Source organism: Gadus morhua, unplaced genomic scaffold (genome assembly GCF_902167405.1).
Source record: "Gadus morhua unplaced genomic scaffold, gadMor3.0, whole genome shotgun sequence".
NCBI classification, from domain to species: Eukaryota; Metazoa; Chordata; class Actinopteri; order Gadiformes; family Gadidae; genus Gadus; species Gadus morhua.
The window spans coordinates 389,107-416,652 of record NW_021964147.1 but is presented as its reverse complement, the minus strand read 5'-3'; the positions used below and the strand labels follow the sequence as shown (position 1 = coordinate 416,652).

Below are 27,546 nucleotides of genomic sequence, written 5' to 3'. Positions count from 1 at the left end.
ACGGCCTCCCTCATAACTACGCGGCTGGTTTTCATGCGCGTCGAAGAGTGATTGAGACTTTTTTTTAACCCCCTCCACCCTCCCTCATGTCACTAAACATTCCCGTCAACTTGACCAATCCCCACAATATCCCAGCCTTTTGCCTGCTTCTTTGCTTGTTTTTTATATTTTTTTTTATTTCTTTTAATTTCTTTAATTTCGTTATTTTTTTTAATTTGTTTAATTTTTTTTTTTTTTTACATTATTTTATGCTACGTTTTATGAGTAGCCTATGTAAGTCTGCACAAATCCCCCCACTTTCTCTCACACATTTTGAGTGCCCTGCCTGCGCAAACATTTTCTGGACTGTCCCGTTTTATTTTGGCTATTTTAACATCTTTATTAATAAATTAATTAATAATCTTTATTAATTACCAAACTAAGAACATAAAGGCGCAATGCGTTTTAATAAAACGCATCCAATATACGGAATGTCCGATGGTGACGCCACTGAGGCTATAGCTGACGATGCTCTTAGCGTCCTACGAGTACCTACGAGCACCCCTGGAGTACTCGTTAGCTACGAGCGTTTTCAAGACGTTCGTGACCAACGATGCTTTCGGGAAACGCGGTGAAAACTCTACGATGCCCTTTCGACGCACTTCACGATCCACTTAGGCTAACGACGCTTTCGGGAAACGGGGCCCTGGATTGGAACCCTTTCCTTGAAGAATGCTGCAATACTAACCAAGACCAAAAGTAAGATCAATCTAACAAGGTGGCACTGACAGCCAAGGATATAAATAGGCTGAGTAGTTAACACACAATGAGGAACAGGAAAAAGGACGTGAAACTAACAACGGCAGGATGTACAGGTGAGAGGCGGAGTCAGAAGCACAACAAAAATAGACGCATGGTGGACAAAACACAGAATAACCAGCAGGAGGCCACAGAGTCACTGAGCCCAGACAGAGGTGCTGACAATCAAAGGTTTAACATTTATTTTCCATTCCTTCCGCCTATATGTGTGAGTTGTTCATTATAAAAAATTGTATTGCATACAGTTTGTACACAATTCCTTGTGTACATATTCCCAATACTAATTTGGACAGCTTGTCATGACAATTGTGACAATAACTGTCTTTAGCTCACTACACCACCCCAAACCTCGTATGATGTCGTGGACTCACATTTAATTTCATCACCCAATGAAAATGACCCAAAATACTGTTTAAAGGGGACATATTATACCACCAGGTGTGAGTGTGATTAGCCGTTACAAGCCGTTTGAAAATGTGCAGCTTCTGACATCACAGGCGGGCGTGTCCACCTAGATGTGTGCAGGATAGATCAGTCTACCAGCCTACCCAGTGGACTGTAGCAAACGTTGCTCATCTATCCGTCATACATCTAAATTTGTTACCGATGTGGCTGACGTTCAGACTTTTACCGTTCAAATCTGTACTTGTTTGTTCATAAAACTCTGTTTCAAATATTCATATGCCCCACTGGCTTCAGCGGTAGTATAATTCCCTCAGTACAAACGACAGCAACGAGTTTCCTTTTTGTTTACTGGCAGGATTTATTTGGTTCATCCAGACCGTGAAAACTGTAATCAAAAAACATAATACACAAATACAATAATCACTAGTCAAAATAATAACAAGCCATACAGTAATATCCCAACATTGTCCTGGTAATGTCGTCACTTTCAATTAGGCTACTGTATACACAATACACTTTGGTTACATATAATACAACAAAACACAAAGACCAATCTTACTAAGCCCAACATGTGTTAGCCCTTAACGGTGTTAGCCCTTAGCTGTATAAAAACAATTTAATACAAACAAGAACAGAAAACACACACAAAAAACGTCAGCAAAACATACCTTAGTAGCTGCATTGCATGAGGAAAGTTGTGTAGCTTGGCATTACTCTGTAGGATTGTTTATCTTGATGCTAAGAGCTATTTTGCAGATGCATCAGCACTGAAAAACATGTACTAAATCAGCGGACTTTTTTTGTGAGTGTTACGCTAAAGTATGTCCTGACGGAAAACGGGCGATACAAAAACAAAGGTTCCGCCTTAGAGAACTTTGGTTCCTACCAAAATAAATAACTCAGAAATACTGCGCTGACTGACACAGAGGCAGTTACACTCCCACCAAAACATATCACATGTATATGATTTTCTTCAACTATTGAGAGACAACATACTGCGTAGAAAGGATAAACAAAAAAAACTAAACTTCAGTCCTTGGCTTCCCCAGAGAACGATCACCATGACTGCACCTGTAGTGAGACAGATAGAGAGAGAGAGGGGAGGAAAAGAAAGAGAGAGGTCGGAGTCTTCAGTCTGCTTCCATCAGCGTCACCGTCTTATGGATGGGCCTCTCCAGGTGGACAGGTTTGGAGATACGCTTTCCCTTCTCATCAAGGGTTGAGTCGCTGATGAGCAACTTGAGTCTTCGCACCTTCCCATCCTTTCCTGGGTACACTTCGATAACCTTTGCCATCCTCCACTGGTTACGTGGTGTAGTATCATCTTGCAGGAGTACAACATCGCCGACCTTTGCATTCCTGCGATCTTTGGTCCACTTCTGTCTCTGTTGGAGGCTCAGGAGGTACTCCTTCTTCCATCTTGTCCAAAAGTGGTTGGATAAGAATTGAACTCGACGCCATCTCTTGCGTAGGTATAGATCTTCCTTGACGAACTTCCCAGGAGGTGGAGCGAGTATCGTGGACTTCATGGTCAAAATGTGGTTTGGTGTCAGGGGCTCTGGACTGGATGAATCATTTAGACAATCAGTGCTCAGAGGTCTACTGTTCACTATTGCCATGACTTCATACAGGAACGTTCTTAGTGAGGAGCAGTCAAGCTGCGTAGCTGACTGTTCTAGAATGGACGTCAAGACACTTCTTATGGTGCGAATTTGTCTTTCCCAGACGCCACCCATATGACTTGAAGCTGGGGTGTTCATGATGAACTCACATCCAAGCTGCTTGAGCTCTTCCTGATCCATTTCTTTCAATGCTTCAGCAAACTCTCGTCTTGCTCCGACGAAGTTTGTTCCTTGATCACTTCTTATCTGACGTACCTTTCCACGAATGGCGATGAATGAACGCAATGCGTTAATGAAGGCATCCGTGGTCATATCGTCAAGCATCTCAACGTGAACCGCTCTGGAACACATGCAGGTAAGTAACAATCCATAACGCTTTAGCTCTTTCCTTCCTTCCTTTACGTAGAATGGTCCAAAACAGTCCATACCGCAGTAGGTGAATGGAGGAGCTGTTTCCATTCTGTCCTCTGGAAGGTCTGACATTTTCTGCTGTTCAGTGCATCTTCTGAACTTCCTGCACTTAGTGCACTTGTAGATATGTGATGATACAGCCTTGCTGCAGCCCAGTATCCATATGCCATTAGATCGGAGCGCATTCATGGTCATTCCTCGTCCTTGATGGTACACTCTTTCATGATAGTGCTTGACAAGTAAATTTGACACATGACTGTCCTTTGGAAGGACCGCTGGATGCTTCACCTGTGGATGTAGGGCAGCATGAGTTAAGCGGCCTCCAACTCTGAGGACACCTTGGTCATCCAGGAATGGACTTAACCGATGCAACTTATTGGCTTTGCCCTTGACTGGCGTCTCCTTGTCACTTTGGAGTAACTGTATATCTTGTGAGAAGGTTGCTTCTTGAACCATCTTGATTATTGTCAACTCCGCTTCTCTCCTTTCCTCCAAACTGCAGGCTTCACAGGACTTTGGCTGAAGCCCTTTAATTTCTTTCACATGGCGCTGGAGTCTGGCGATAGCTTTCACCATTTTGGACCAGTCTGAAAACTTGTGTAGGCGATCTAGCAGCGACTTGACTTCTTTCGCCTGGGTGTCGAGAACCTGGACCTTCTTAAGCTCAGGATCGTCATATGTGATCTCTCCCACCTTGACATCTCCACTTGGTAACTCCTTCTGCCAAAGAAAGTCTGGGCCTGTGAACCAGTTAGAGGATACCAGTTGCTCTGCTGTGAGACCTCTTGAGGCGTAGTCTGCTGGATTATCTTCTGAAGCCACATACTTCCATTGTGTAGACTCTGTGCTTTGCTTGATGCGTTCCACACGATTTGCCACAAACACGTGAAATCTTCTGGCTTCATTATTGATGTAACCAAGGACCACTCTTGAATCAGTCCAGAAGACTTCTTGTAGGCATTCTATTTCCAGTTCTTTCTTGAGCATGTCACTGGTGCGGACAGCTACCACTGCTGCTGACAGCTCGAGTCTTGGTATGGTTGTGACCTTAGTAGGAGCGACTCTCGACTTTCCCATTACAAAGGAACAGTGGACTTCACTTGACGTACTCACTGCTCTGAGGTACGAGCACTCTCCATAGCCTGACTCACTGGCATCGGCGAAATGGTGGAGTTCGTAGTGTTGGACCTTGAAGCTTGATGGAACGTAGCATCTTGGAATCTTCACCTCGGCTAGATTTCGCAGGTCTTGAAGCCAGCTTTCCCACAGAGGTCGTAGGTCATCAGGTAAGGTGTCATCCCAACTGAGCTTGTCACGACACATCTGCTGCAGGATCTGCTTTCCCAACAAGATGAACGGTGCCACAAATCCAAGAGGGTCGTAGACTGAAGCGACTGTGGACAGGACTCCTCTTCGAGTAAGTGGATTCTCCTTGACGATTACTCTGAACTGGAACTCATCAGAAGCCACGCACCACTGCACACCGAGTGCTCTTTCCATGTGCAGTTCACCCAGTGCCATGTCCTTGTCTTTGGCAGCTGCAGCACATTCTTCTTTTGGGATTGCGTCTAGGACCTTCTTGCTGTTAGAGATAAACTTATGCAGCCGGAGTTTGCCTGTGCTGCAAAGTTCTCTTGCTTCTTTCACCAGTTGGATCGCTTGGTCTTCGGATGCTACACTTGACAATCCATCATCCACGTAGAAGTTCCGTTGAATGAACTTTATGGTGTCGTCACTAAAGTTTCCTTGTCCTTCAGCAGCGACATGCTTCAGCCCATAGTTGGCACAGCCAGGTGACGATGCTGCACCAAACAAGTGGACTTTCATCCGATAGATGGAAGGTTGGCTTTCGAGATCTCCATTGTCCCACCAAAGGAACCGCAGGTAATCTTGGTCTTCTGCCTTAACATGGAACTGGTGAAACATGCGTTCGATGTCACACATGATTGCCACAGGACCTCTTCGGAAGCGATACAGAACTCCCACCAAGGTGTTTGTCAACTCAGGACCCGTCAGGAGGTGGTCGTTCAAGGACGTTCCTTGGTACTTGGCGGAGCAATCGAAGACAACGCGTATCTTCCCAGGCTTTTGTGGATGATACACCCCATGATGCGGAATGTACCAAGCTGGAGCTTTGTGGATGTCTTCCTCCGGGACCCTTTCTGCATCTCCGCGTCTTATGGTCTCATCCATGAAGGTCTTGTAGTCTTTGTAGTACTGGTCGTTTCTTCTCAGCCTTCTTTCTAGGCACCTGAGACGATGGATAGCACAGATCTTATTATCAGGTAAGTTAGGTCTTTCCTTCTTGAATGGCAGCGGCATTTCGTAATGACCGTCGCTCTTTAACTTGATGCTCTTTTCCATTTTTGACAGGAACCTTAGATCTTCTTGAGAGATGGGGCTGGTTTCCGACTCTCTTTCAACGAAGTCAGACTCCAGCATCTTGATGACATCTGCAGGTAAGAGAACTTCTTTGATCTGTGTCCTACAGACATAGTGCACTTCCTTTGTGAGGTCTGAAGAGGACGGTAGACCTGGCATCACTTGCTTCACCATGACTTGGTGACTTATTCCAATTGCATCTCCATAGTTGAGACACGGGTTGCCATATCCCACTACACTCCAGCCCAAGTCTGTCTTTTGTGCAAACGGCTGGTGTTCCTCACCAGGCACCACTTGTCTTGGAACGAGGGCTTGGGCACAGTTGTAGCCAATTAACAGGCCGACATCACAGCTTTGCTGAGGAGCGATCTCATCTGCAATGTGTTCAAGATGAGGCCATGCTTTCGCCGTATCTGGTGTGGGAATATGGTCTCTGTTTGCAGGGATAAACTCTCTTGAGTAAGTCACTGGAAGAGTGATTATCTTGTCTGAATAAAAACCTCTAACTTGTAGACCAGCTAGCTTCCGACAGGACACGATTGTGTTTCTTGAAGCCAACGTGGAGAGGTTTAGCTGAACTGGTTCACTCCTAGCATTGAGAGCCTTCGCTGTCTCGTCGAGGATAAAGGTTGTGTCACTTTGTGTATCAAGGAGTGCGTACACCAGAACTTCACGACTTGGTACACTTGTAGATGACACCCACACTGGAATTATTGTGGAGGTATGCGTGTCTCCAACATTCTGGATGACTCTAAGTGCCGTCGCCTCACGTGATGGTCTCTCTGACTGGTCTTGTGACTGTTCATTCTTCCTTTCTTTGTACTCTTCTTTGTCTTTGTCACTGTACCTTGCTCTGTCAGATCTTGTAGACATCCTTTCTTCCTTGGTGCGATCGTCATGAAGACAAGTTGGGTGTCTTCTCTCACAGGTGTCGCAGCTGTCTCTTTCTCTACAATCTCTAGATCGGTGGCCAAATTTGAGACAGCCAAAACACAATTTATTTTCTTGAACAAACTTGATTCGCTCCAAGATTGTCCCTTGCATAAACTTGTAACACCTTTGTAGACTGTGTCCTGCCTTCTCACAGAAGACACAGCTTGTGACGACGGCTTTCTCATCTGAGGTGGTTGCTAACACCTTTGCTCCAGGACCTCCGCTCTTTACACACTTGTCTGGAATCCTTTCACTTGGCTTAAGAGCATGAAGAGATGTTATTGGGCTGCAAGCGATTTTAGCTTCACGTGTGAGAAACTTGACAAACTGGCTGAAGCTCGGGAACATGTGAGTGTCTTCTTCTGCTTCTATGACTTTCCTATTCCACCTTGAAGTCACCCAGTCTGGGAGTTTAGAGAGAATTTTCTGGTTCTCGTTGCAATCATTAAGTATTTCAAGACCTCTGATCTGAGACATGGCTGCCTCACAGCAGCGCAGGAAGTCGGCGAGTTCTTGAAGTTCCATACTGCCTTTGGAGCTTATCTTGGGCCACGCGTCGAGCTTCTCTCTGAAGGCCTTGGCGATGAGGAATGGATTGCCGTATCGCTCTTCTAGGATGTCCCATGCTGCATAATATGCTGGCTCTGTGCCAAGTAAAAAGTAGCTCTCTATGGCCCTTTTAGCAGATCCACCCACATACTTGCGTAGATAATATATCTTCTCTTCAGCTGGTATGTTCTTCCTGTCAACGAGCGTCTGAAAGGACACTTTCCAGTCGTTGAATCGGAGTGGGTCACCACTGAACACTGTAGGTTCAGGTAGAGGAATGCGACTCGCACTGATGGCTTCTGCGAGCGCTTTGACGAGAGCTGTTGTGCCATCTTCATATTTGTTTTCTTGCCTTGCTTGTGCTACAGCTGGTGGTGTAGAATGGTGCCGCAGTGGGCTAGTTTGAGGCTTGACTTCTTCTTTCTTCACAGAGACACGATGGAGAAGAACATTTATTTCTTCATCTGAGCCGTCGCCCTTAGTTGCCGGACATGAATGTATACTCTGGTCATATACTTGCTGTCGTGCCTCGGCAGCCTTTAGCTTCTTAATAGTCTCCAATCGATCTAGTTCTCTGCGCTTGGCTTCTAGCACTCTTTGTCTCTCTGCATTTTCAGCCTCTTGTTTGGCTTTTAGCTGAGCGGCTTCAACTTCCAGTCTCTGAAGCTCTTTAATATAATGCTCTTGCTCCAGCTGTACTTCTAAGGTGGCTTTGTTGGCAGCAACCTCAGCAGCTGCACTCTTCCTGCTTGCAGAGGAGCACTTAGTGTGGCGAGAGCTAGTGCCTGTCCTTCCTGAGGCTACAGACATTACCTCTTCAATGACTCGATGTTCTTCATGTCTTTGACTTGTAGTATGCCTATGGGCTGTAGCTTCCTCCCTTGCATCTATAAGGTCCATTGCATCCTTAACCATCTTCTTTGTTACTGTTTCACAGGTGTCGATTTTGCGACGTGTGTTAAGGTCAGGAACCTCAAGGCGTTTCCAATCGTCGTAAACGTCATTTAGACTCCTAGAGGTATTGCGTACTTTAGTAATTTGTCCATCTAGCAGGTCGTCTGAGCACTTTCCACTCAGCGCTTGGTTGGCTTCCTTAGTGGCATCCTTCCACTTCTCATAGCACACACTGAACCGATGTGCAACCTTTATTACTTGCTCATCATGCTGTTCTTGACCCTTTTCCGTCATTCTGCGGACTCTTTGGCCTAATGGTGGCTCTTCTGAGGAAGCGGGGTTGTCCACTATGATGCCTTCAGTCGCTTGTGGCTGCACGGTTGAGCTGTGCTGGTGCACACACTCTGTCTTGTCAGGTGCGTGTGACTCCATGTCTGGGAAATGTACATCTGCAATTGTGTGCTCTTCGCCATTTCGGGACATCTTACTTGCCTTACTGTTGTCATTCACTGCTCTTTGGTGCTGTCTTCGTGAGCAGCTAAGTTTTCACTATAATTCCCTCAGTACAAACGACAGCAACGAGTTTCCTTTTTGTTTACTGGCAGGATTTATTTGGTTCATCCAGACCGTGAAAACTGTAATCAAAAAACATAATACACAAATACAATAATCACTAGTCAAAATAATAACAAGCCATACAGTAATATCCCAACATTGTCCTGGTAATGTCGTCACTTTCAATTAGGCTACTGTATACACAATACACTTTGGTTACATATAATACAACAAAACACAAAGACCAATCTTACTAAGCCCAACATGTGTTAGCCCTTAACGGTGTTAGCCCTTAGCTGTATAAAAACAATTTAATACAAACAAGAACAGAAAACACACACAAAAAACGTCAGCAAAACATACCTTAGTAGCTGCATTGCATGAGGAAAGTTGTGTAGCTTGGCATTACTCTGTAGGATTGTTTATCTTGATGCTAAGAGCTATTTTGCAGATGCATCAGCACTGAAAAACATGTACTAAATCAGCGGACTTTTTTTGTGAGTGTTACGCTAAAGTATGTCCTGACGGAAAACGGGCGATACAAAAACAAAGGTTCCGCCTTAGAGAACTTTGGTTCCTACCAAAATAAATAACTCAGAAATACTGCGCTGACTGACACAGAGGCAGTTACAGGTAGCTCCGTTGTCATTATTGTTTTAAGAGGCCATGCTGACATGCCTGTTGCAGTTAATCCACGACAGTGCGTGAGCGTCGTTCACCGTTCAAAAAATATATGAGTGCGTTCAATGAACGCCGCTCTTTTAGCGCGTTCATGCACCCCACTGGCTGGCAACACGAGGTCTCTGGTTCAGGTGGAGGAGTTGGGTTAGAGTGAAGGAGCTTTAGGAGGACCCGGGGACTGTAGGCCTCGCGTCGGTCTCTTAGCAAGGGTCATGGCCACGGTGCTCCGTTCTCATGTTATCAGATTAAAACTATACCTCTGGACAATGACCATGTTAGGCTGTTGATATTATAGTGTACCCCCTCTCAATGGAGGTGCAGGAGGACCGTGAAACTCGCTATGCTAACACGCTAGCATACCATGCATAGCATTACATTCATACCACAGAATGAAAGCAGAAAATGTTTTCTCCGGAGTCTCTGAATGGACTCATTCCCACATGGGACCCAGGACGGGGACTGACCTCCAGGGCTGGCCCCCTCCTGCTCCGCCTCCTGCCCCAGGATCAGCTCTCTCTCCTCCAGCACCTGCTGCAGCGCCGCCTGCAGCTTACTGGGCAGGATGCAGTCCTCGTCCCCCAGCTGGTGCATCATGGGAGATGGAGTCAAATGGATATTACTTGACCAATGGTTTGTAACCGCTGTATTAGGCTTGGAGAGAAGTGCACTGTATCAGGTGACATTTACTACATTGGTGTCCATCAGAGCTGGGGAACAAATCAACCAGTGACGTATACTCATGGAATTAAAACAATTAAAACAAAAAAACTTTAAAACAATCAAAATAAAAGCTCTCTTCCGAAAAACTAGACATTTTTATTTTTTCCTACATCATTTATTTACCTTTTATTACAGTTCTACTATAGAATTCTACTATACTATATCGTATTATTTTGTAAACCCGAACCCCCCCCCCCACCATTATTGTTGGAACATTTTCCTTGGCAATGATCCAGTATGGAATGTGGAATTTGTCTCTGTCACATTCAAGTGCATTGTGGGTAAAAAACAAAGACAGGTTCAGGCAAGGGCTTCATACCGGCCTCCCATTGATTCTAGCCGACTGTCCAGTCATTCCTCTTTTCTAAGGATACAAACACACACAACCACACTCACATACACACCTGTGTGACAAACTTGCCCACACACAGATTCTCAATGAGCACCTGAAGAGGAAAGCACAAATACAATTTCAAAATCATACCATACAAAGTATAACTATGTACATAGTTATGCTAACAGTTGGACTTTAACATTGTTGCCGTACCAAATTATGCAATGTCTTTAAGACATGGTATACATTGTAGTTGTACTTCAGTACTTTGATATTTAAGAAAAAAATAACCCTGACATCTGACAAAACCTTAATTACTTTTAACAATTGATCAATAATATAACATCACAAACTATAACCAAATGTCTTGTTCTTGTTGTGTTGTTTCCCTTGTTGAGCACTTTGTGTTACCGTTATGAACGACAAACGCACAATAAACCAAGTTGCATTTGATAAAACATTTCATCGTTCTAGGAGCAACGGACCTCCTCCATGGGCAGCTCCAGCAGCGTCTAAATTAAAACTGGGTCCCTGTTTACAGTATATTGCATCTTTTTTAAAAGTAAAGAACAATGACAAAAATAAACCATGATTCAATGGACCGTGATACCAAGACCTATTATCATGGCAATTATTAAAGGGGGACTACATCTCTGTGAGTCATATTTCTCCGTTGGGGATAAACCATCAATGAGAACAGGGATGGTATATGTCACCTGCCTTCATAGACATATTTACATAGATGCCACAGTGACTACTTGACCCATTGCAGATAAAAGGAAATGCAGGAACTGCTGTTTTACATTTGTCAACCGATTTCAATTTGAAATTACATTATAATATTCATATTATATGATATATGGGTTTAGCATCCACTAAGGTGGATCCTAAACCCATATCATAGGATCCACCTTAGTGGATCCTAAACCCGAGAGTTAAACAATTAAATCTGTATTTTATGATTTAAAATAACATGTCTACGCCCACTTCCTGTTCACCCCAACATCAGGCTAATGTCAGTTAGGAAATAGCATTTTAATGCTTTAGAATCTGACCTACGGACCTACACACTGACCAAATCAGTTTCATAGACCTCTGCGTAATGAAGACATACAGACTGGACCCACTATGATATACAGACTGGACCCACTGTGATATACAGACTGGACCCACTATGATAACAGACTGGACCCACTATGATATACAGACTGGACCCACTATGACACACAGACTGGACCCACTATGACACACAGACTGGACCCACTATGACATACAGACTGGACCCACTATGATATACAGACTGGACCCACTATGATATACAGACCCACTATGATATACAGACTGGACCCACTATGATAACAGACTGGACCCACTATGATATACAGACCCACTATGATATACAGACTGGACCCACTATGACACACAGACCCACTATGACACACAGACTGGACCCACTATGACACACAGACTGGACCCACTATGACAACAGACTGGACCCACTATGACAACAGACTGGACCCACTATGATATACAGACTGGACCCACTATGACAACAGACTGGACCCACTATGATATACAGACTGGACCCACTATGATATACAGACTGGACCCACTATGATATACAGACTGGACCCACTATGATAACAGACTGGACCCACTATGATATACAGACTGGACCCACTATGATAACAGACTGGACCCACTATGATATACAGACTGGACCCACTATGACACACAGACCAACTATGATATACAGACTGGACCCACTATGATATACAGACTGGACCCACCATGATACACAGACTACATCAACTATGACAAAATACAGAGGATTATAGAAAGCAGGTTAAAAGGAATCACTCGTTATGAAAATATCTACTGACCGATAATGACGGCTGTTGTAATATATGTAATGTCGTGTGATATACACAGCTGTAGCCCCGTTTAAGTGGGCTCCAGCCGTGAAAGTGTACGGTCATGTTTTGCAGTGGAAACACGACTCAATGAGTGAAAGTATTTCATGTACCATACAGATCAGAAAGCCACGAATAAAAGCCTTAGTATAAACTCCCCTCTATGAAGCTGTTTCATAGTCTATGGCAGTAAAAACAGCCCATGATGTATAATAGCCCATGATGTACAATAGCCCGGCTATCGGACTGGTCGATAAAGACACTGCCCTCTAGCGGCCACAACAGGAACATATCAGAGTCTGCATTTTAGATGCTCGTGTGTTTTTAGCGTGGATCAGTGAACGAGATCTAGTGTAGATCCCCTGTGTGTCTGCTCTGCATCCCAACCTTCCGTTAAAAAGAACAGCCCTCTGCCTTGTGATCTAAATTATTTTAGTCTATGCTATTTCTGATGACATGTTTCAAGCTAACAACAGTTATGAATGGTTTCTTCTCCACATAATCGACAACACCATGTAAGGTTTTATGATTTTGTAGATAAGTTAAAGAATACAAACATGGTCACTTTGCCGGTTCTGCTAAAGCAAAGACAGACCAAAGGTTTACCTGGGTAAATTAGAACACGTAGGCATGGCTCATTTACTGTTCCGCCCACTCCCAATATAAACTGTTTGTTTACCCGTGTTTGAGAGACGCTTCATGAACCACCTCCAGAATGCAAGCTTGTTTACCTTGTGTCTCTGTTAGAATAAACCACGTGTTGAACATTAACCACTCGGCATAGACATTCAGGGACTTCTGGATACTTACTGCAAGTAAAACAATATACTTTATAGGTTGGGTAATTACTTAAGCAATAGATCACGCCAGGCTGTGGTATGTGCTCATTATACCACTGTTAAGGGGCGTTGTCCGGCCCCGACGCGCAGCGGAGGGCCGGCGACCCCCTTCACAGTGGTATAATGAGCACATGCCACTGACTGAAGTGATCTATTGCTTTTATACAACGGTTACTGTTATGGCGAAACGAAAATCATAGACACACTACATTTAAAAAGAATCAAAGAAAGTCAAAGTAGCCGTTTTGTTAAAGAATACAAAAAAGTAGTCCCTCCTGGCTGCCGCTATGCATCGACGGTCGCAACACACTTTAGCGTCCCTCCGAGAGAAGGCTCCGATAGAGCGGTTCGCCGGCAATTTATCCTATGGAGCAGTTCACTCGCCGTGTGCCTAAGCTTTCGTTAGTCTCTCCATCGCCTTGCTCACTCCCGGAGTAACAACATTTACACCATCTCCATCATCCAACACATGTTTGACTTTGTAACTGTTTCTACTTCCAGGCGCGGAGTGATATGCAAACTTTCACAAAATGATCGGGCGTCATAGCAGTTATGTATATGCTCATTATACAACGGTTGGGAACCAATCAGATCGCTGGATTTAGGTCCCCCGTTGTATAATTGTTAATGAATAGCCTACATTCAGACGTATTTACTTTAGGGTGCCCTGACCCCTGAGCTGTGCGGTCCGTTTGATCGACGCCAGGTGTGAGAACCGATGGCAATGATGGCAGCCAATGTGGTACCAATGTTGTATCCAATCATTTTCAACCAAACAATATACCAATACCATATTTTGCATTAATACGTTAACACACAACCATCAAAATATGTCAAGCCCTTTGATCGTTTGACGGCCATGTTAATTTTTCAATGTTCAATTAATGCTACCTATCTATATTTTTCGTTTTATTTAATCTAAAGTTCATTGGCAACTTTATTGCATAAGCAAATTGTCAACAGGCAGAATACAGAGTGAGAGAGGAATGCTGTCCTACCGGTCCAGATGGTAAGGGTTAGATAGGCTATCTGAACTAGCTAGAGCTAAATAGTCGACTAATTCAAGCCCACAGAATGCCTGAAATAGCTAGCTTACTAGCTGTCTTAAACAAGTTATAGTTGTGTCCAATGCAGCCAACTGCATGTCTGCATTGACTTGATAAATTGTTGAAACAATGCTCAGCTTAAAGAAATAAAATCTATTTCAAGTTTTTGATTAAATCATTTATTTATTTGATCTTTTTTCAAAAGTAAATTGGCAAAAATGTTCTGTCCAAAAGGAATGCATGTTAATAGACATTGTACAGAATTCACCCGTACATCATGTGCACCTTGTGAAGAAGAACAACAAGAACAATGCACTCACTATGTCCGTGTACTATTTAGTTCACCAGCAGTGACATCTGCTGGCGAAATATGAAACTGCACCCCTGGTTTCAGTTTTAATATGACACGTGATTCGAGTCGAACGGAAGCGTAATCAATGCATTCACTAAAGAAAATACATTCTGCTCTTGTTTTTCTGAATTCTGAAAAATGTTGTAATTCTAGAAAGATTACGCTCTTTTTTGATTAATTAAAGTGTTTATTATCTCAGAATTCTGAGAAATGTTCATGTAAAAATAACTGCTCTTATTTTTCGGAAATAATGAGATACCTCAAAATCCTCAAAACGACACACAGTCATTCACTTGAGAACTCTAATTCATAGAAGTCCCGCCTGTTGAGTTGAATCCAGTTTTATTCTGGTTTACGTTTTAGACGGTGAGAGAAACTAACGTCCATCAGTAATATTGATGGTATTGTTATTGGTTTGTCCACTTTGCTCAGGAACCTCAGGACTGTGGAGTCGTTCAGACGGAACGCCCATCATGATCTGCTTGACTTTGTGGCGTTTCTCCAGGATCAATTGAACCGATAGGGCATGCTCCACGGATATAAGATGATGCATTTGAAATGCATTCTCTTCAGTAATAGTTTAATTTAATAATGAGCGTGTGAAGCAGCTATTTCAAGGGTGGCCAAATATCCACCAGCTTACAATAATGCATGGTCGTTGAATTAACATGAATATAACCATTTGAAACGGCTTGTATATATATATATATATATATATATATATATGGTAGGCCTATTTACTTATCGTAGACCTCTTCAGTGCCTTCCTCGACCCGCGAACACGGGCGTATATGGATGCATTAAAATCCGACCAATGAGAAGGCGTTGCAGCGTCGACACATCAGGAATATTCATGAACTTCCTCCTGGGTGTTGTTGCTGCTGAGGACGAAGGAGTGTGATTCGACCATTCGATGGGTACTTGAAATGTTTCGACGCTCTCAATTAAATTAAGGTAAGATAAACGCTGTCTGTTGCAACCAATAATTTAATAAAGGCCAATAACGTAATCATTTTTATGTAATAAAGCCAATAACTTAATAAATTGCAAATAATGTAACAAAGTTGTTGAGCCAATAACGTAATAACCTTTTGCCAATAATGTAATAACGTATTACGCTATTGGCTGGCTATTACGTTATTGGCTTTGTATAAAAAAAATCCTTTGAAAATGTAATGGGCCTAACTGAGGCAATAATAATATATAACAATATAAAACGAGCTAAACTCATTGAAGACCCTTGCTCTACAAGCTGACTCTGGGGAATTTGATCCGGAAACATTGGAAACAGTTTCATTGTTACGCACAATTATACATTTGTATAGTATATCATAGAATAACATACAAAAATACATTGAACAACTTGCCCAACTTGTCCAAGACCACACCTACTGGGAGATGCTGGTTCTGAGTAAACAAGACCATGCATACGCGTGTGTGTGCGTGCGTGCCTGCCTGCGTGCGTGCGTGCGTGCGTGTGTGTGTATGGGTCCCTGCTGAGAGACTGAACTTACTCGAGACTCTCTTCAGAGACCGGAAAGAAAAACATTTGGTCAGATTTGAGCTTTGATAAATGATCATTGTAGGCATCGTTTGGTTGTTGCATTGTTATTCAAAACAACAATTGTTTCAGATATCAATCTGCTTTTTTCCTGTTTTGCAGGTACAGAGTATCTGTCATATCTGAACGCATTCATACTTCTCTCTCACACCACACCTCATTTCAGTTTGCCATTAGCAATATTTCATATTTCCCAGTATCACCATAGTAAATAGTGTTACAATAAATCCAAACGTTAAACAATGTATTAATATTTGCTGGCCTCTTTGAGGGGACTGTCAACAAATGACCACATCTTGAGGGACATGCGTCTCTGGTTCATACCATTTGGATTTCAAAAGATGAACCCCGGTTACTTAGTTGATAATAAAGTGGCCCCTGAGAGAGACGTCTGTCTCAGTCACCGTGAGCGGGGGAAAAGAGGAGGGCTTGGTCAAGATAAGGCCCCTCCTGCCGTTTCCCTAACCTTACGGTGCTTATTCTAACTCAGAAGTTGGATTTAACTAGTCAATGCTCCAGTTAGAGTCAGACACTGCCAGCTTTATGAATACATAACACAGGCACATATAGTGGCATTGTTAAGTATTTAAATGCATGTTTTATTGTTGAAATAAACACTCTTAAACAAATGTGGTAAGTCATGTCGGTTTAAGATCAGGTTAGTAAACAGGGCGATAGTCACATAGGCCATAACTGTAATGTTTAATATGTAACTTCTTTACCCTGTAGGATGTGTAAGATGTAACATTTACTGTAATTTTACTGTCTTTTGAGTGCGACAGTCTGGGAATTCGGGGCGGGAAGATAAGTATGCTAATGGCTAGGGGAATGCCGTTAGGTTAGAGCAGTGGTTCCCAAACTTTTGGACTTGAGACTGTTTTCGCGACCCCCCGCCCCGCGCGACAGCACCCCCCCCCCCCCCCCCCCCCAACCTAGTGCATTAATGTTACTATGCATAATAAGAATGTTCAAAATCATTATTATTATTATTGTTATTATTATTATCATTATTATTATGCAGTAATCATCACCATTATTATTATTGTTATTTTTAATAATGTTATTATTACTATGTAATATAAATCTTCAGAGACAGCCATGAAAATATGCAAATATAGCCTTTTGGCTTAAGTTTTATTATAAAACAATAAAAAAATTATTCATGACAGTCAATGATAAACAGTACCCCCACAACCCATCCCAGAACATATAATATTTTTCACCTTGTAGCAATATATGTATATACCGGTATATTAAAAAAAAAATATATATATATATATATACAGTATATATATATATATTTTTTTTTAATATGCAAACTGGCCCATCTCTCCGCGACCCCCCTGACGGTGCTCCGCGACCCCCCGGGGGGTCGCGACCCCCAGTTTGGGAACCGCTGGGTTAGAGCGTTGTGATTGGCCAAGGGTATGTTGGGGGGAGCCACAGAACTCGGCAAGAGTTCTTTGCAATCAAACTCAGGTTTCTATGCAACTTTATACAAGTGGTAATAAAGCCTTAATCTTTCAAAGTCCTTCTCGACCTCTCGTATTTTGTTTTTAGTTTTTTTTCGTATTTTGTTTTTTTATTTTGAGTATTAGGCTACGTTTACACGATGACGGTCTGAACAGAAGACGCAAAAGTGGCATGCATTGCGTCTTCACTTTTTATTCCGCGTTTAGACAAGCATTTTCGGGAGGATATCTGCATGCATACGGTGACGCAAAAGTGTGTGGAATTCGATTGGGTATGCATGCCAGGCGGCTAGGTGGTGCTGTGATACACTATCACACAACACCGCCATGTCTGAGCGCATGTGTAGATTCTTCCTTCTTCTCTTATCCGTGCCACAAAAACCAAAAAGATCCTTCTCTGTTCAGTAAAACTATCTGTACATATCCTGTACATTTCGTGGAAAGACTCCTGTACGCTTGTTAGAGCTGCCAGAGCAGCTTGAAGGTCCGACGCATGGAAATAATCTGACATGTTTGTTTATTTCCCTTTACTGGGGCATGTATGTGAAGTAAACGCGTACGCGACGTGAGCAGATCTGAGCAGAGTTTTACGTTTTGGCAGTGTAGACGGAAACGCTACGGCGGAGCATCTTCAACTTTTCCACTCTGGAGGGTGGTTTCAGATTTATGCGTTTTCATGCCCCAAAAAACGCCGTCACCGTCTAAACGAAAGGCACTTCCGATAAAATATTTTGTCATTTTTTTACCCGCAAGCGTCCTCGTGTAAACGGGGCCTTAGATTGTGGGTTTTTCAGCTAACGTCTCATTCCCGCAGCCCCTAGCGTTCCAGCTGTGAATTGCAATACCATACTGAAAACTGCAATGCAGAATTTCGAAAGGCTCACGACTCCGTCGAAGCGTCTGCGTGGTCACGGAGTTGGATTCACAGAGTACTATAACGAAAACCTAACAGTTACATATAAATCCAAATCGGCCAGATATTTACGCATGTCCTGCAAGATGCAATATTAATGCCAAGGGTGACAGTTCCTCTCCAGAAATTGAAAATGAAATAAGGTGATACCTCAGTTATTACATTATTGACACAGTTAATACATTTTTTAATACAAGGCCAATAACGTAATAACCATCCAATAACGTGTTACGTTATAACATTATTGGCAAAAAATGATTACGTTATTGGCTCGACAACTTTATTACATTGTTGGCAATTTATTACGTTATTGGCCATTATTACATTATTGGTTGCAACACTGTCTATGTCAAAACTGATATCCTCGTCATTATATTCAGGTCATTTACATATTTTCTAAAAGTTCAGGTGGTTTATAAAACTACAACTGCATAAAAAGAGTAATACGTTTATGGTGCCATTCTTACTTTCGCTTTCACTTAGTTCCCTCACGGAGAAACAACGAAGACCTTGACGGTTGTTGTTTTAAAATAGGATTAGTATTTTCAACAAACATTCTGGCTCCTCGGAACATCGTAAGAGACCCTGAGTCACTGCTGATGAACCATCAATAGAGCCATAACTCCAGGTGCAGACCTCCTGTAGGCCCGAGGCCTGCTCATTGTGTCCAGGCCTACACCCAGTCCTCCAGGCTGGGGATCAGCCCCTAGGCCTGGGGCCTGCTCATTGTCCAGGCCTACACCCAGTCCTCCAGGCTGGGGATCAGCCCCTAGGCCTGGAGCCTGCTCATTGTCCAGGCCTACACCCAGTCCTCCAGGCTGGGGATCAGCCCCTATGCCCTGAGATCTTCATCTTCCTTTGGAGTGTCCCACCCAAAGGAATCCTATATTAAACATAGGATCCAAAGACCAAATCAATCTAGGAAAGGATGTAGCCCAATGAACATAAGAGTGATACATTATATTTGTGACACACTTTTAACACTCACAAATGTATTTTCTTTATCACAGCATTTGCATTACGGTTTATGCAGACATACAAGGTTAACAACTCTTTGTTTAACAGCTCTAATTTTTTCAACTTCATATTATTTTGGTTTGGAGAAAAGTTTTAAAGATACAACTTAGATACAACATTCAACATTCATTCATTAACTCCTGAATATTTTTTTCATGTCTCTCCAGATGTTTCTGAACTTCAAGAAGTCTGTAGCTGCATGGCAATGAACATATGGCAGCCAAAGTATAGCGTGTGTGGCCCATGTATTTAGAATATACAAAGCAGGATAAAACAAAAAAATGAATTTGGCCATGATTGAATAACAAGACTTGCACTGACACACAGAAGAAATATCTGCCAAAAACCATCAGATGGGTGACAGTCATACAAACTGGACCACCATGTTCTTACAAATCCTGTTCCTAATATGTTCAGTTTGTAATACTTATGGCGTTGCTAGTACTGCATCACCATCGTGTGCCAGCGATGAATACAGAGCGGGACAGCTCTGCTGCCTTGCATGTACTCGTGGTAAGAGTCCATTAACCCAGCTGTTGTCAAGCTGTTGTCCAAAATTAAAATGATTTCTTCAACCAAATCCTCTGGTAAACAACATATTTTAACGTTCTTTCCAACAGGATATAGGGTTCATAGGGATTGCACAGCGACAGCCAATACATTGTGCTCAAAGTGCCCCGATGGTACTTTCAAAGAAGGCCTTAGCGGACAAAAGCAGTGCTCTGCCTGTACAAAGTGTGTCAGAGGTACATCTATATTATTAAATGGAAACGCCCCCCATGCAACCCCCATATGTTGTGGTGATGAGGACGTTGTGTTCATGTTTATATAAGAAAAGTTGTGTTGTTCATGTTTATATCAGAGAAGTTGTGTTCATGTTAATATCAGAAAAGTTGTGTTGCTCTTAATGATATCAGAGAAGTTGTGGTGTTCATGTTTATATCAGGAGTTGTGTTGTTGATGTTTATATCAGAAGTTGTGTTGTTCATGTTTATATCAGAAGTTGTGTTGTTCATGTTTATATCAGAAGTTGTGTACTCTCAGGTTGTCTCAGGTTGTCTGTAACTGTTGTGATTGACAGGTCAGGAGGTGAAGAAGTTCTGTACTCCAACATCAGATACTGAGTGTGAGATCCCGGATGGATTCTTCTGTAGTGAGTCAGCAGATAAAGACACATTCTCAGAGGCCACAATGTCATGCCAACCCCACACGATGTAAGTGGAGTTAATTAAATATTCAATACATACAGTAGGCCTACAACAAGGATATTGTAAAGGGGTCAGATTATGAAAACAACACTTTTCCTGGGATTTGGGGTGTTGTTTTGGGTCTCTGGTGCTCCCGCACGCATACAAACTTTGAAAAAAGTCTGTACATGATTTTTTGAGTGAGATATGCATTTCTGAGAGTACCCCGCCTACAGTTACCAAACGAGCGAGTCACTTTCAGCGGAAGGGGGCACAGTTGAATTTTACCTCCCACTTCCCTACTCCCCTCCAATCAGCTCCGGCGGGGGGACCTCGGCGGCAGCCCTGCAGCTCAGCTCCGGGAGTACCATCCCTTTCTCTGCCGGTCTGCCGCTGAGGCCTCGCCGGCAGTCCGGAGGAGGAGACATGGAGGAGAAAGGGATTGCACTCCCGGAGCTGAGCTGCCGGTCTGCCACCGAGCTACCCCAGCCGAACAGCTTCGGCCGCAGTCCGACAGCTCCGACGGTGTAGGCTACTCCAGGAGCTGAACTGCCGCCAAAACTTTCCGGCTGCTTCGGCGGGTGTACTCCGGGAGCTCAACTGCGAGCTCCCCACGCTGGAGCTGCCGGACTGCCGCCGAGACCTACCCCCTCCGGACCTGCCAGTCTCGGCGGCAGTCCGGCAGCTCCAGCGCGGGGAGCTCGGCGGCAAGTCCGGCAGCTCAGCTCCCGGAGTGCAATCCCTTTCCCCTCCATGTCGCGGCTCATGGACTTCAGAGAGTCAATGCCAAAGTTCCTTTGCCCCAATTCTTCTCAACCATGGCCGAGATATTCACGACTACGAGTCTTTATTTGTTGTGGGAGTACCAGAGACGTCAGACGCAGTCTTTATGATTCATAATATCATCTGAGGCCTACATGGCTTTTGGCCTTGATATTAGATATAATATTATATATAAAGCTCCAGGAGTCCGCAAACGGAAACAATCCCTTCTCCTCCATGCTGTGGTTCCGTCTGACAGCTCATTAGTCAATGGGCAGCAGCTCATTTGCATTAAAGCTACAGACACCAGAAACAGCGCATTCTGAAGGGAGTGAAACAGAGGGGAATAGCGGTAGGCAAGATTTTTTTCCCTAAAAGCTATTTCCAGCAAACAGCTTCAAAAACATGTTTTCTGGAACTCAAATACTAAGTTTACTTGTTGGGAAAACACCATAATATATCTCCTTTAAGAATTCGGCCTGGGCCCCGTTTCCCGAAAGCATTGTTAGCCTAAGAGGTTTGTGAAGTGCGTCGTACGAGCATCGTACAGTTTTCACACACTTTCCCGAAAGCATCGTTGGTAACGAACGTCGTCAAAACACTTGTAGCCAGAGCTATAGAGAGAGAGTTGCGACACGCTATGATCTCGCCGACAGGGTGGTCACGTGGTTCATGTAAGCCTCAATAGTTCCAAACACGCCGCGCTTTCAATGTTATTCTATGGGACGACAGCAGAGATTTCAATATTAAATGGTAAATATGAAGGAAAAAATCCCATACAAGTATTTGTCTGACTGTTATTGCATTATTGCATATTTGTAAATGTCAGTTTTACATTTAGAGCGGTAGGGGGGCAACTGAAAGCTATCTATAAGTACTATTACTTAGATATGTTTTTAAGTTTTGGAGGGAAAGCTTCAGGTTCGTGTTAGCATACTGGCCTAACCTTAACTTGTACCTTACATCTGTGTTGAAATCAAGGTATTCAAGATGTTCTACCATGATCATTTAAAGATATAAGCCACACAAAGTATCAAATATATTAAAGAATAACAACTCATTACGCTTGGATGAATGAAATTGTATTTTTTTTATTAAACAATTAGTGTGACAAGAACAAATGATTGCGATTGTGTGAACAGATTCAACAATGGACACAGCAGGGAACACTATATACTTAGGGTAAACCATTAACATATAACGTTGCAAATATACTATACTTTATGCCATTACAATACTTAGAATAGCCCTAGAAAATTCAAAATGGGTTTAGGAGGGAGGATCCTCGTTTGGTCATGAACTCTGACCTCTAACCTATTCTCAAAAGTCGGGGCATAAGTGGTTGAGGAACAGTTGTTACCCGCTCTGTGATCTTCAATGGTGTCATGGTTCATTGGTTACAACTAACATTTTATAGATCAATGGTCATACCATGGTTGGCTGTGCAGCATTTGGATGCTCCAATTGGTCCGAGAAGGGTTATCACGGCTTCCCCAAGGACCAAGAGCGCATGGAGAAATGGATGGCAATGGTCAGCCGTCAAAACTTATTGACAGTCAGCAACAGTCAAAAACGATGTAACGTAATGTTCAGATCACTTGCTAGCATTTCAAAGGGCATAATAATTCTAAGTGTAGAGAATTATGACTTTCCAATGATATTTGAAGTGCAATGGAAACTGATATTAAAGCCTACCTACAGGTACACTTTGGAAATGACCAATTCAAAGCCACAAAAGTAGATAGGATGTTGAAGTTGAGCCCCGATGCAGGCCCAACAGTTTTCATCCATCGCCCTAAACCGAAGAGGAGGAAACCCCCTTCTGTGAGGGTGCCTCCGGAACCAAGTGCAACGGACCACACATATTGCGCCAAATTAAACTTCGGTATGATCCATGCAGCTAACAATGTTCCCCATTTCATGTAATTCAAGGATAGACTACACTCCTAATGAGATTACATAATTCATATTTGTACATTCAGTTTAAAAAACAACCAGAAGGCAGGGATTCTCTGAGGATTTGCACACAATGTAGATAATCGACACATTTCTACCCAATTAACAATTGCCGGTAGATCCATTTATAAATTGTATTGGTTTCTGATTGTGGCTGATTTAATTCACATTACAGAAATGTTTTTTGCTTTAATTCATTTTCTTACATTGGAGATGACAGTAGTTGCAAATGCAAAGGCAAAATACATATAACAGCAACATTACCTTGTAATTGTTAGAGATTGAGGGAGAAATTTAGGTGGATTTCAAGAGCGTTGAAAAGGACATCACAGGAGACAGAGAGAGCAATCAAGAGGCCACATTGCCAGGGGCAGGTGATTCAGGGGCAGGTGATCCAGTGGCGGGTGATCCAGGGATTTGTGTGCCGAGGGCCAGTCAGTCAGGGGTCAACAGTGAAGGAATAACTTTTGCCAGGGCCAGCTGCTCCAGGGACCAGACTGCCAGGGACTGATGGGGCGACTGTGGAGGACCTAATAAGGCAACTAGAAAAGGAAAAATTAATGAGAAGGAGAGCAGAGAGGGCTATTCTTTTTTTGCAAAACAAAAAAGAATCAATTTGGCACTAAGAAAGAGAATCAATTTGGCACTAAGATAGAGAAACAATTCTGTCAACAAGAAGTTAAAACGAAAAAGCCATACAGGTTAAATTCACCGCCCATCATAATCAGCATTGATCCTTCAAAAAGCAACTAAAGACCTATTTGTTTGCTCATGCTTTTGCTTAGCTGTCTTGGGGCTGCTATGTTTGTCACCTAGTTGTCTTGGCCTTTTAAACTTAAATTTGTATGTACTTCTTAACTGTGTATTGTTATTGTTTTTGTTTTAACTGTGAAGCGCTTTGTGACCCTGGTCTGTGAAAGGCGCTGTACAAATAAAGCTTACTTACTTACTTACTTACTTACATTGTTGAATTGGCGGCATCTGTAGGGCTTCATGTGCTGAACATCACCCTTTCCAGGATATAATTAAACAAACACTGTTATTTCTACTAGCTATCGCATCATAAAACCCGTCCTTAAATCAACCTAAATTATCCTAGTAGTCCAACATAAATAACTAACTAAATAAAAGTTAGATTCACTAGTACTGAACTTTGTAATTGTTGGTGTAGATACCATCACATGGTGCAGTCGAGCTAACAAACTAGCAGGCAATCGGTCGTCTACCAAGATAAAAATATATATAATTACGCTGTGCATATACAAATAAATATCAATATATGCATCATAAAGGTCCTGATACAATATAGACGGTTGACAATTCAAAAGAGGTAGCTATTTAATCAATTTACCCCTGGAGATACCTTCACAGATGGTGAAGTTGAGCTAACAAACTAGCAAGCAATCGGTCGTCTACCAAGATGAATATATATATAATTACGCTGTGCATTTACAAATAAAGATCAGTATATGCATCATAAAGGGCCTCTGATTCAATATAGACAGTTGACAATTCAAAAGAGGTAGCTATTTAATCAATTTACCTCAGAAGTTACTCGGCGGCCAGCAATGGAAATGAACGGTCTCCTACGCCGTAAAATGTTTGGAACTATTCGAGGCTCCATACCCCGGAAGTAGGCGCTACAACGGAGTCCAATGGAAGTGTCGCAACTCTCTCTCTCTATAGCTCTGCTTGTAGCTAACGAGGACTCCAGGGGTACTCTTGGGGTGCTAAGAGCATCGTTAGCCTACTATATCCTCAGCGGCTTCACCAACCGACATTCCGTGTATTGGATGCGTTTTATTAAAACGTGGTATTGAATAAAAAACATTCAATACCACGGAATGCCCAGCTGACGCAGTTTCGCAATACCCCCAAAACAGTGGTTACCTCCGATATATTACTCATAGACTACTGTTATATTTAAACAGCAAAGACAGAGACGTGTTAGAAGTCAACAACAACATAATTTATTGCAGCAATTTAAAATTCCAAAAATACAAGTACGTACTGTTGCTTTCGTCAACGAAAATTATGACTAAATATAGTCGTCAACGACCCTTTATCACCTGAACGTAAATGCTGGTCATGTGAGAATAACTATAATTAAATACATAATGCAATATTGTTAAAGAATAAAAACGAGACTAAATGTGCATTACAAAATAATACTCTGCGAAAATGTCTCTTCATTTTCGTTCACCAAAACTAGTCGACAAAATTTGACAAAATCAGGTTACGTTACTTCCTGAATCCCCTCTCGTCGCGGCATTATTTAGATTCACGAGACGCAGCTGTGGTGGTAGCGTTAATGAAAACTTAAGGCCCTGTCCACACTAATCGGGTATATATAGAATTCTGAGATAAAAAGTCAGAATTCTGACATTAATCTCAGAATTCTGAGAAAAAAGTCAGAATTCTGACATTAATCTCAGAATTCTGAGAAAAAAGTCAGAATTCTGACTTTAAAGTCAGAACTACGGGTATCTGTAAGGACCAACCTCCGTGGGAGAGACACTTTGCTTTATGCAGTAGGAGGAAACCTATGGAAGTCCAAGAAAGCCACAATCCGGCCCTAGAATGGCGCGGTAAAAGTGCACGTCCCATAGCCAACTCACCAAGCTCACCAAGTCCAGTATTCAGAATGCAAAGCATTTATTCACAAATACGTTCTATTTTTTTGACAAGCGGAGCCGACAGTCCTGTGCAAGTATGCACATTAGCCATGTGCGCCAAACAGAAGATAGACGCAATGTATAGAACTGATTGTTGTGCATTGTTGTGGATATGTAGGCTGGTTAGTTGTGGTTGTTTGTGGTCTTAGTGAAACAGCTTTGCCTTGGAGTTGGAGAAGTTGGAGTGATTGTGTGAATGTGCGAGAGAGAGCGCACCTGCCGTGGTGATGTTGGGCTTGTTGTTGGCTTATATGTGATCAATGATGTATCTGTCTGATCGTATTAGCTGTAGATGGATGGTTAAATAATGTCACAAGAACGGTCATACTGCAGGCTCTTATTTGCAAATGCACTGATTGTGTGCCTGTCTCCGATATGCTATATACCTGGCATTTATTCAGTTCATGTTCTTCTGAGTGCGCAAGAACTGTGCCAATTATTGTCGTGTTTGCATTGTAATGCACAACTTTGCCCCTCCCTGTTATAAAATAACGTGCATCCCAACAACTTTAGCCAATGCAGGCTCCTATTGCTATACCAGTGTGTTTAACGTGTGTGCGTGTGTGTGTCTGTGTGTGTGTGTGTGCGTGTGTGTGTGTGTTGTCATGTAGGCTATAGCTATAGATTTATTGTCTTGGCTTGCTTGCATCCATGAAATATTGTAATGTTATGGCCTAGCTGGCTACTGCATATCGAGAACAATCTGGGGATGAGGGCATCCCCGAATATTGACGGGTATTTCGAACACTGCCATCTCAATATATAGCCTAACATATACAAATATATCAGTGTACTAGACACAAATGTATTTTCCACTAGCTAGTGGTGGTCATTACATTGTAGTGAAACTAGTAAAGACAACACAGCTTTATGTTACGGCGAAACATGGAGGCACTGCAGCTCTAGTCTCGACAATGCGTTACTTTAGTCTGGTATTTCTCTTCACTGATTGGTTAGACAGCCTTCAAACTTAGTGATCAAGCAAAGAAGAGGGAGGGCTCGTTCTGCATACCTAATAACCGGAGTGAATAACTAATAGCCGGAGTTAATAACTAATAGCCGGAGTGAATGACTAATAGCCGCGGCTATTATTCATTCAAAACCGTACGGAATTCTTGCCAAACCGCACAGGTTTTGCACTTTTACCGCGCCATTCTAGGGCCGGATTGTGGCCTTCTTGTCTTTCCATAGGTTTCCTCCTACTGCATAAAGCAAAGTGTCTCTCCCACGGAGGTTGGTCCTTACAGATATCCGTAGTTCTGACTTTAAAGTCAGAATTCTGACTTTTTTCTCAGAATTCTGAGATTAATGTCAGAATTCTGATTTTTTTCTCAGAATTCTGAGATTAAAGTCAGAATTCTGACTTTTAATCTCAGAATTCTGAGATTAATGTCAGAATTCTGACTTTTTATCTCAGAATTCTGAGATTAATGTCAGAATTCTGAGATTAATGTCAGAATTCTGACTTTATTCTCAGAATTCTGAGATTAAAGTCAGAATTCTGACTTTTTTCTCAGAATTCTGAGAATAAAGTCAGAACTTAATTTTTTTTTACATGTGTGGCCCTAA

The 27,546-nt window shown here is 42.5% G+C and overlaps 2 protein-coding genes across 3 annotated transcripts in view; one reads left to right on the top strand and one right to left on the bottom strand.

Moving 5' to 3' along the window:
• LOC115539279 (uncharacterized) overlaps positions 1-27,546 on the top strand; it is a 189,739-nt gene that overhangs the window by 58,214 nt on the left and 103,979 nt on the right. The gene's annotated exons all lie outside the window — the stretch shown is intronic.
• On the bottom strand, positions 1,503-9,177 carry LOC115539278 (uncharacterized). 2 transcript variants are annotated; one of them, XR_003975799.1, is made up of 2 exons: positions 1,872-9,177; positions 1,503-1,588 (listed from the first exon to the last, which is right to left on the bottom strand). XR_003975799.1 is itself a non-coding variant. In XM_030350353.1 (2 exons), exon 2 carries the CDS (start codon positions 8,475-8,477, stop codon positions 2,334-2,336), a length of 6,144 nt encoding a protein of 2,047 aa, XP_030206213.1. In that variant the 5' UTR covers positions 8,478-8,629; positions 8,913-9,177; the 3' UTR covers positions 1,542-2,333. The 2 variants fall into 2 exon arrangements, 1 of the variants encoding a protein (XP_030206213.1); XM_030350353.1 differs by having other exon boundaries at positions 1,542-8,629; positions 8,913-9,177.

Excerpts from the sequence above, each read along its gene's own strand:
- LOC115539278 (XM_030350353.1), bottom strand. The coding sequence starts at position 8,477 with ATGTCCCGAAATGGCGAAGAGCACACAATTGCAGATGTACATTTCCCA.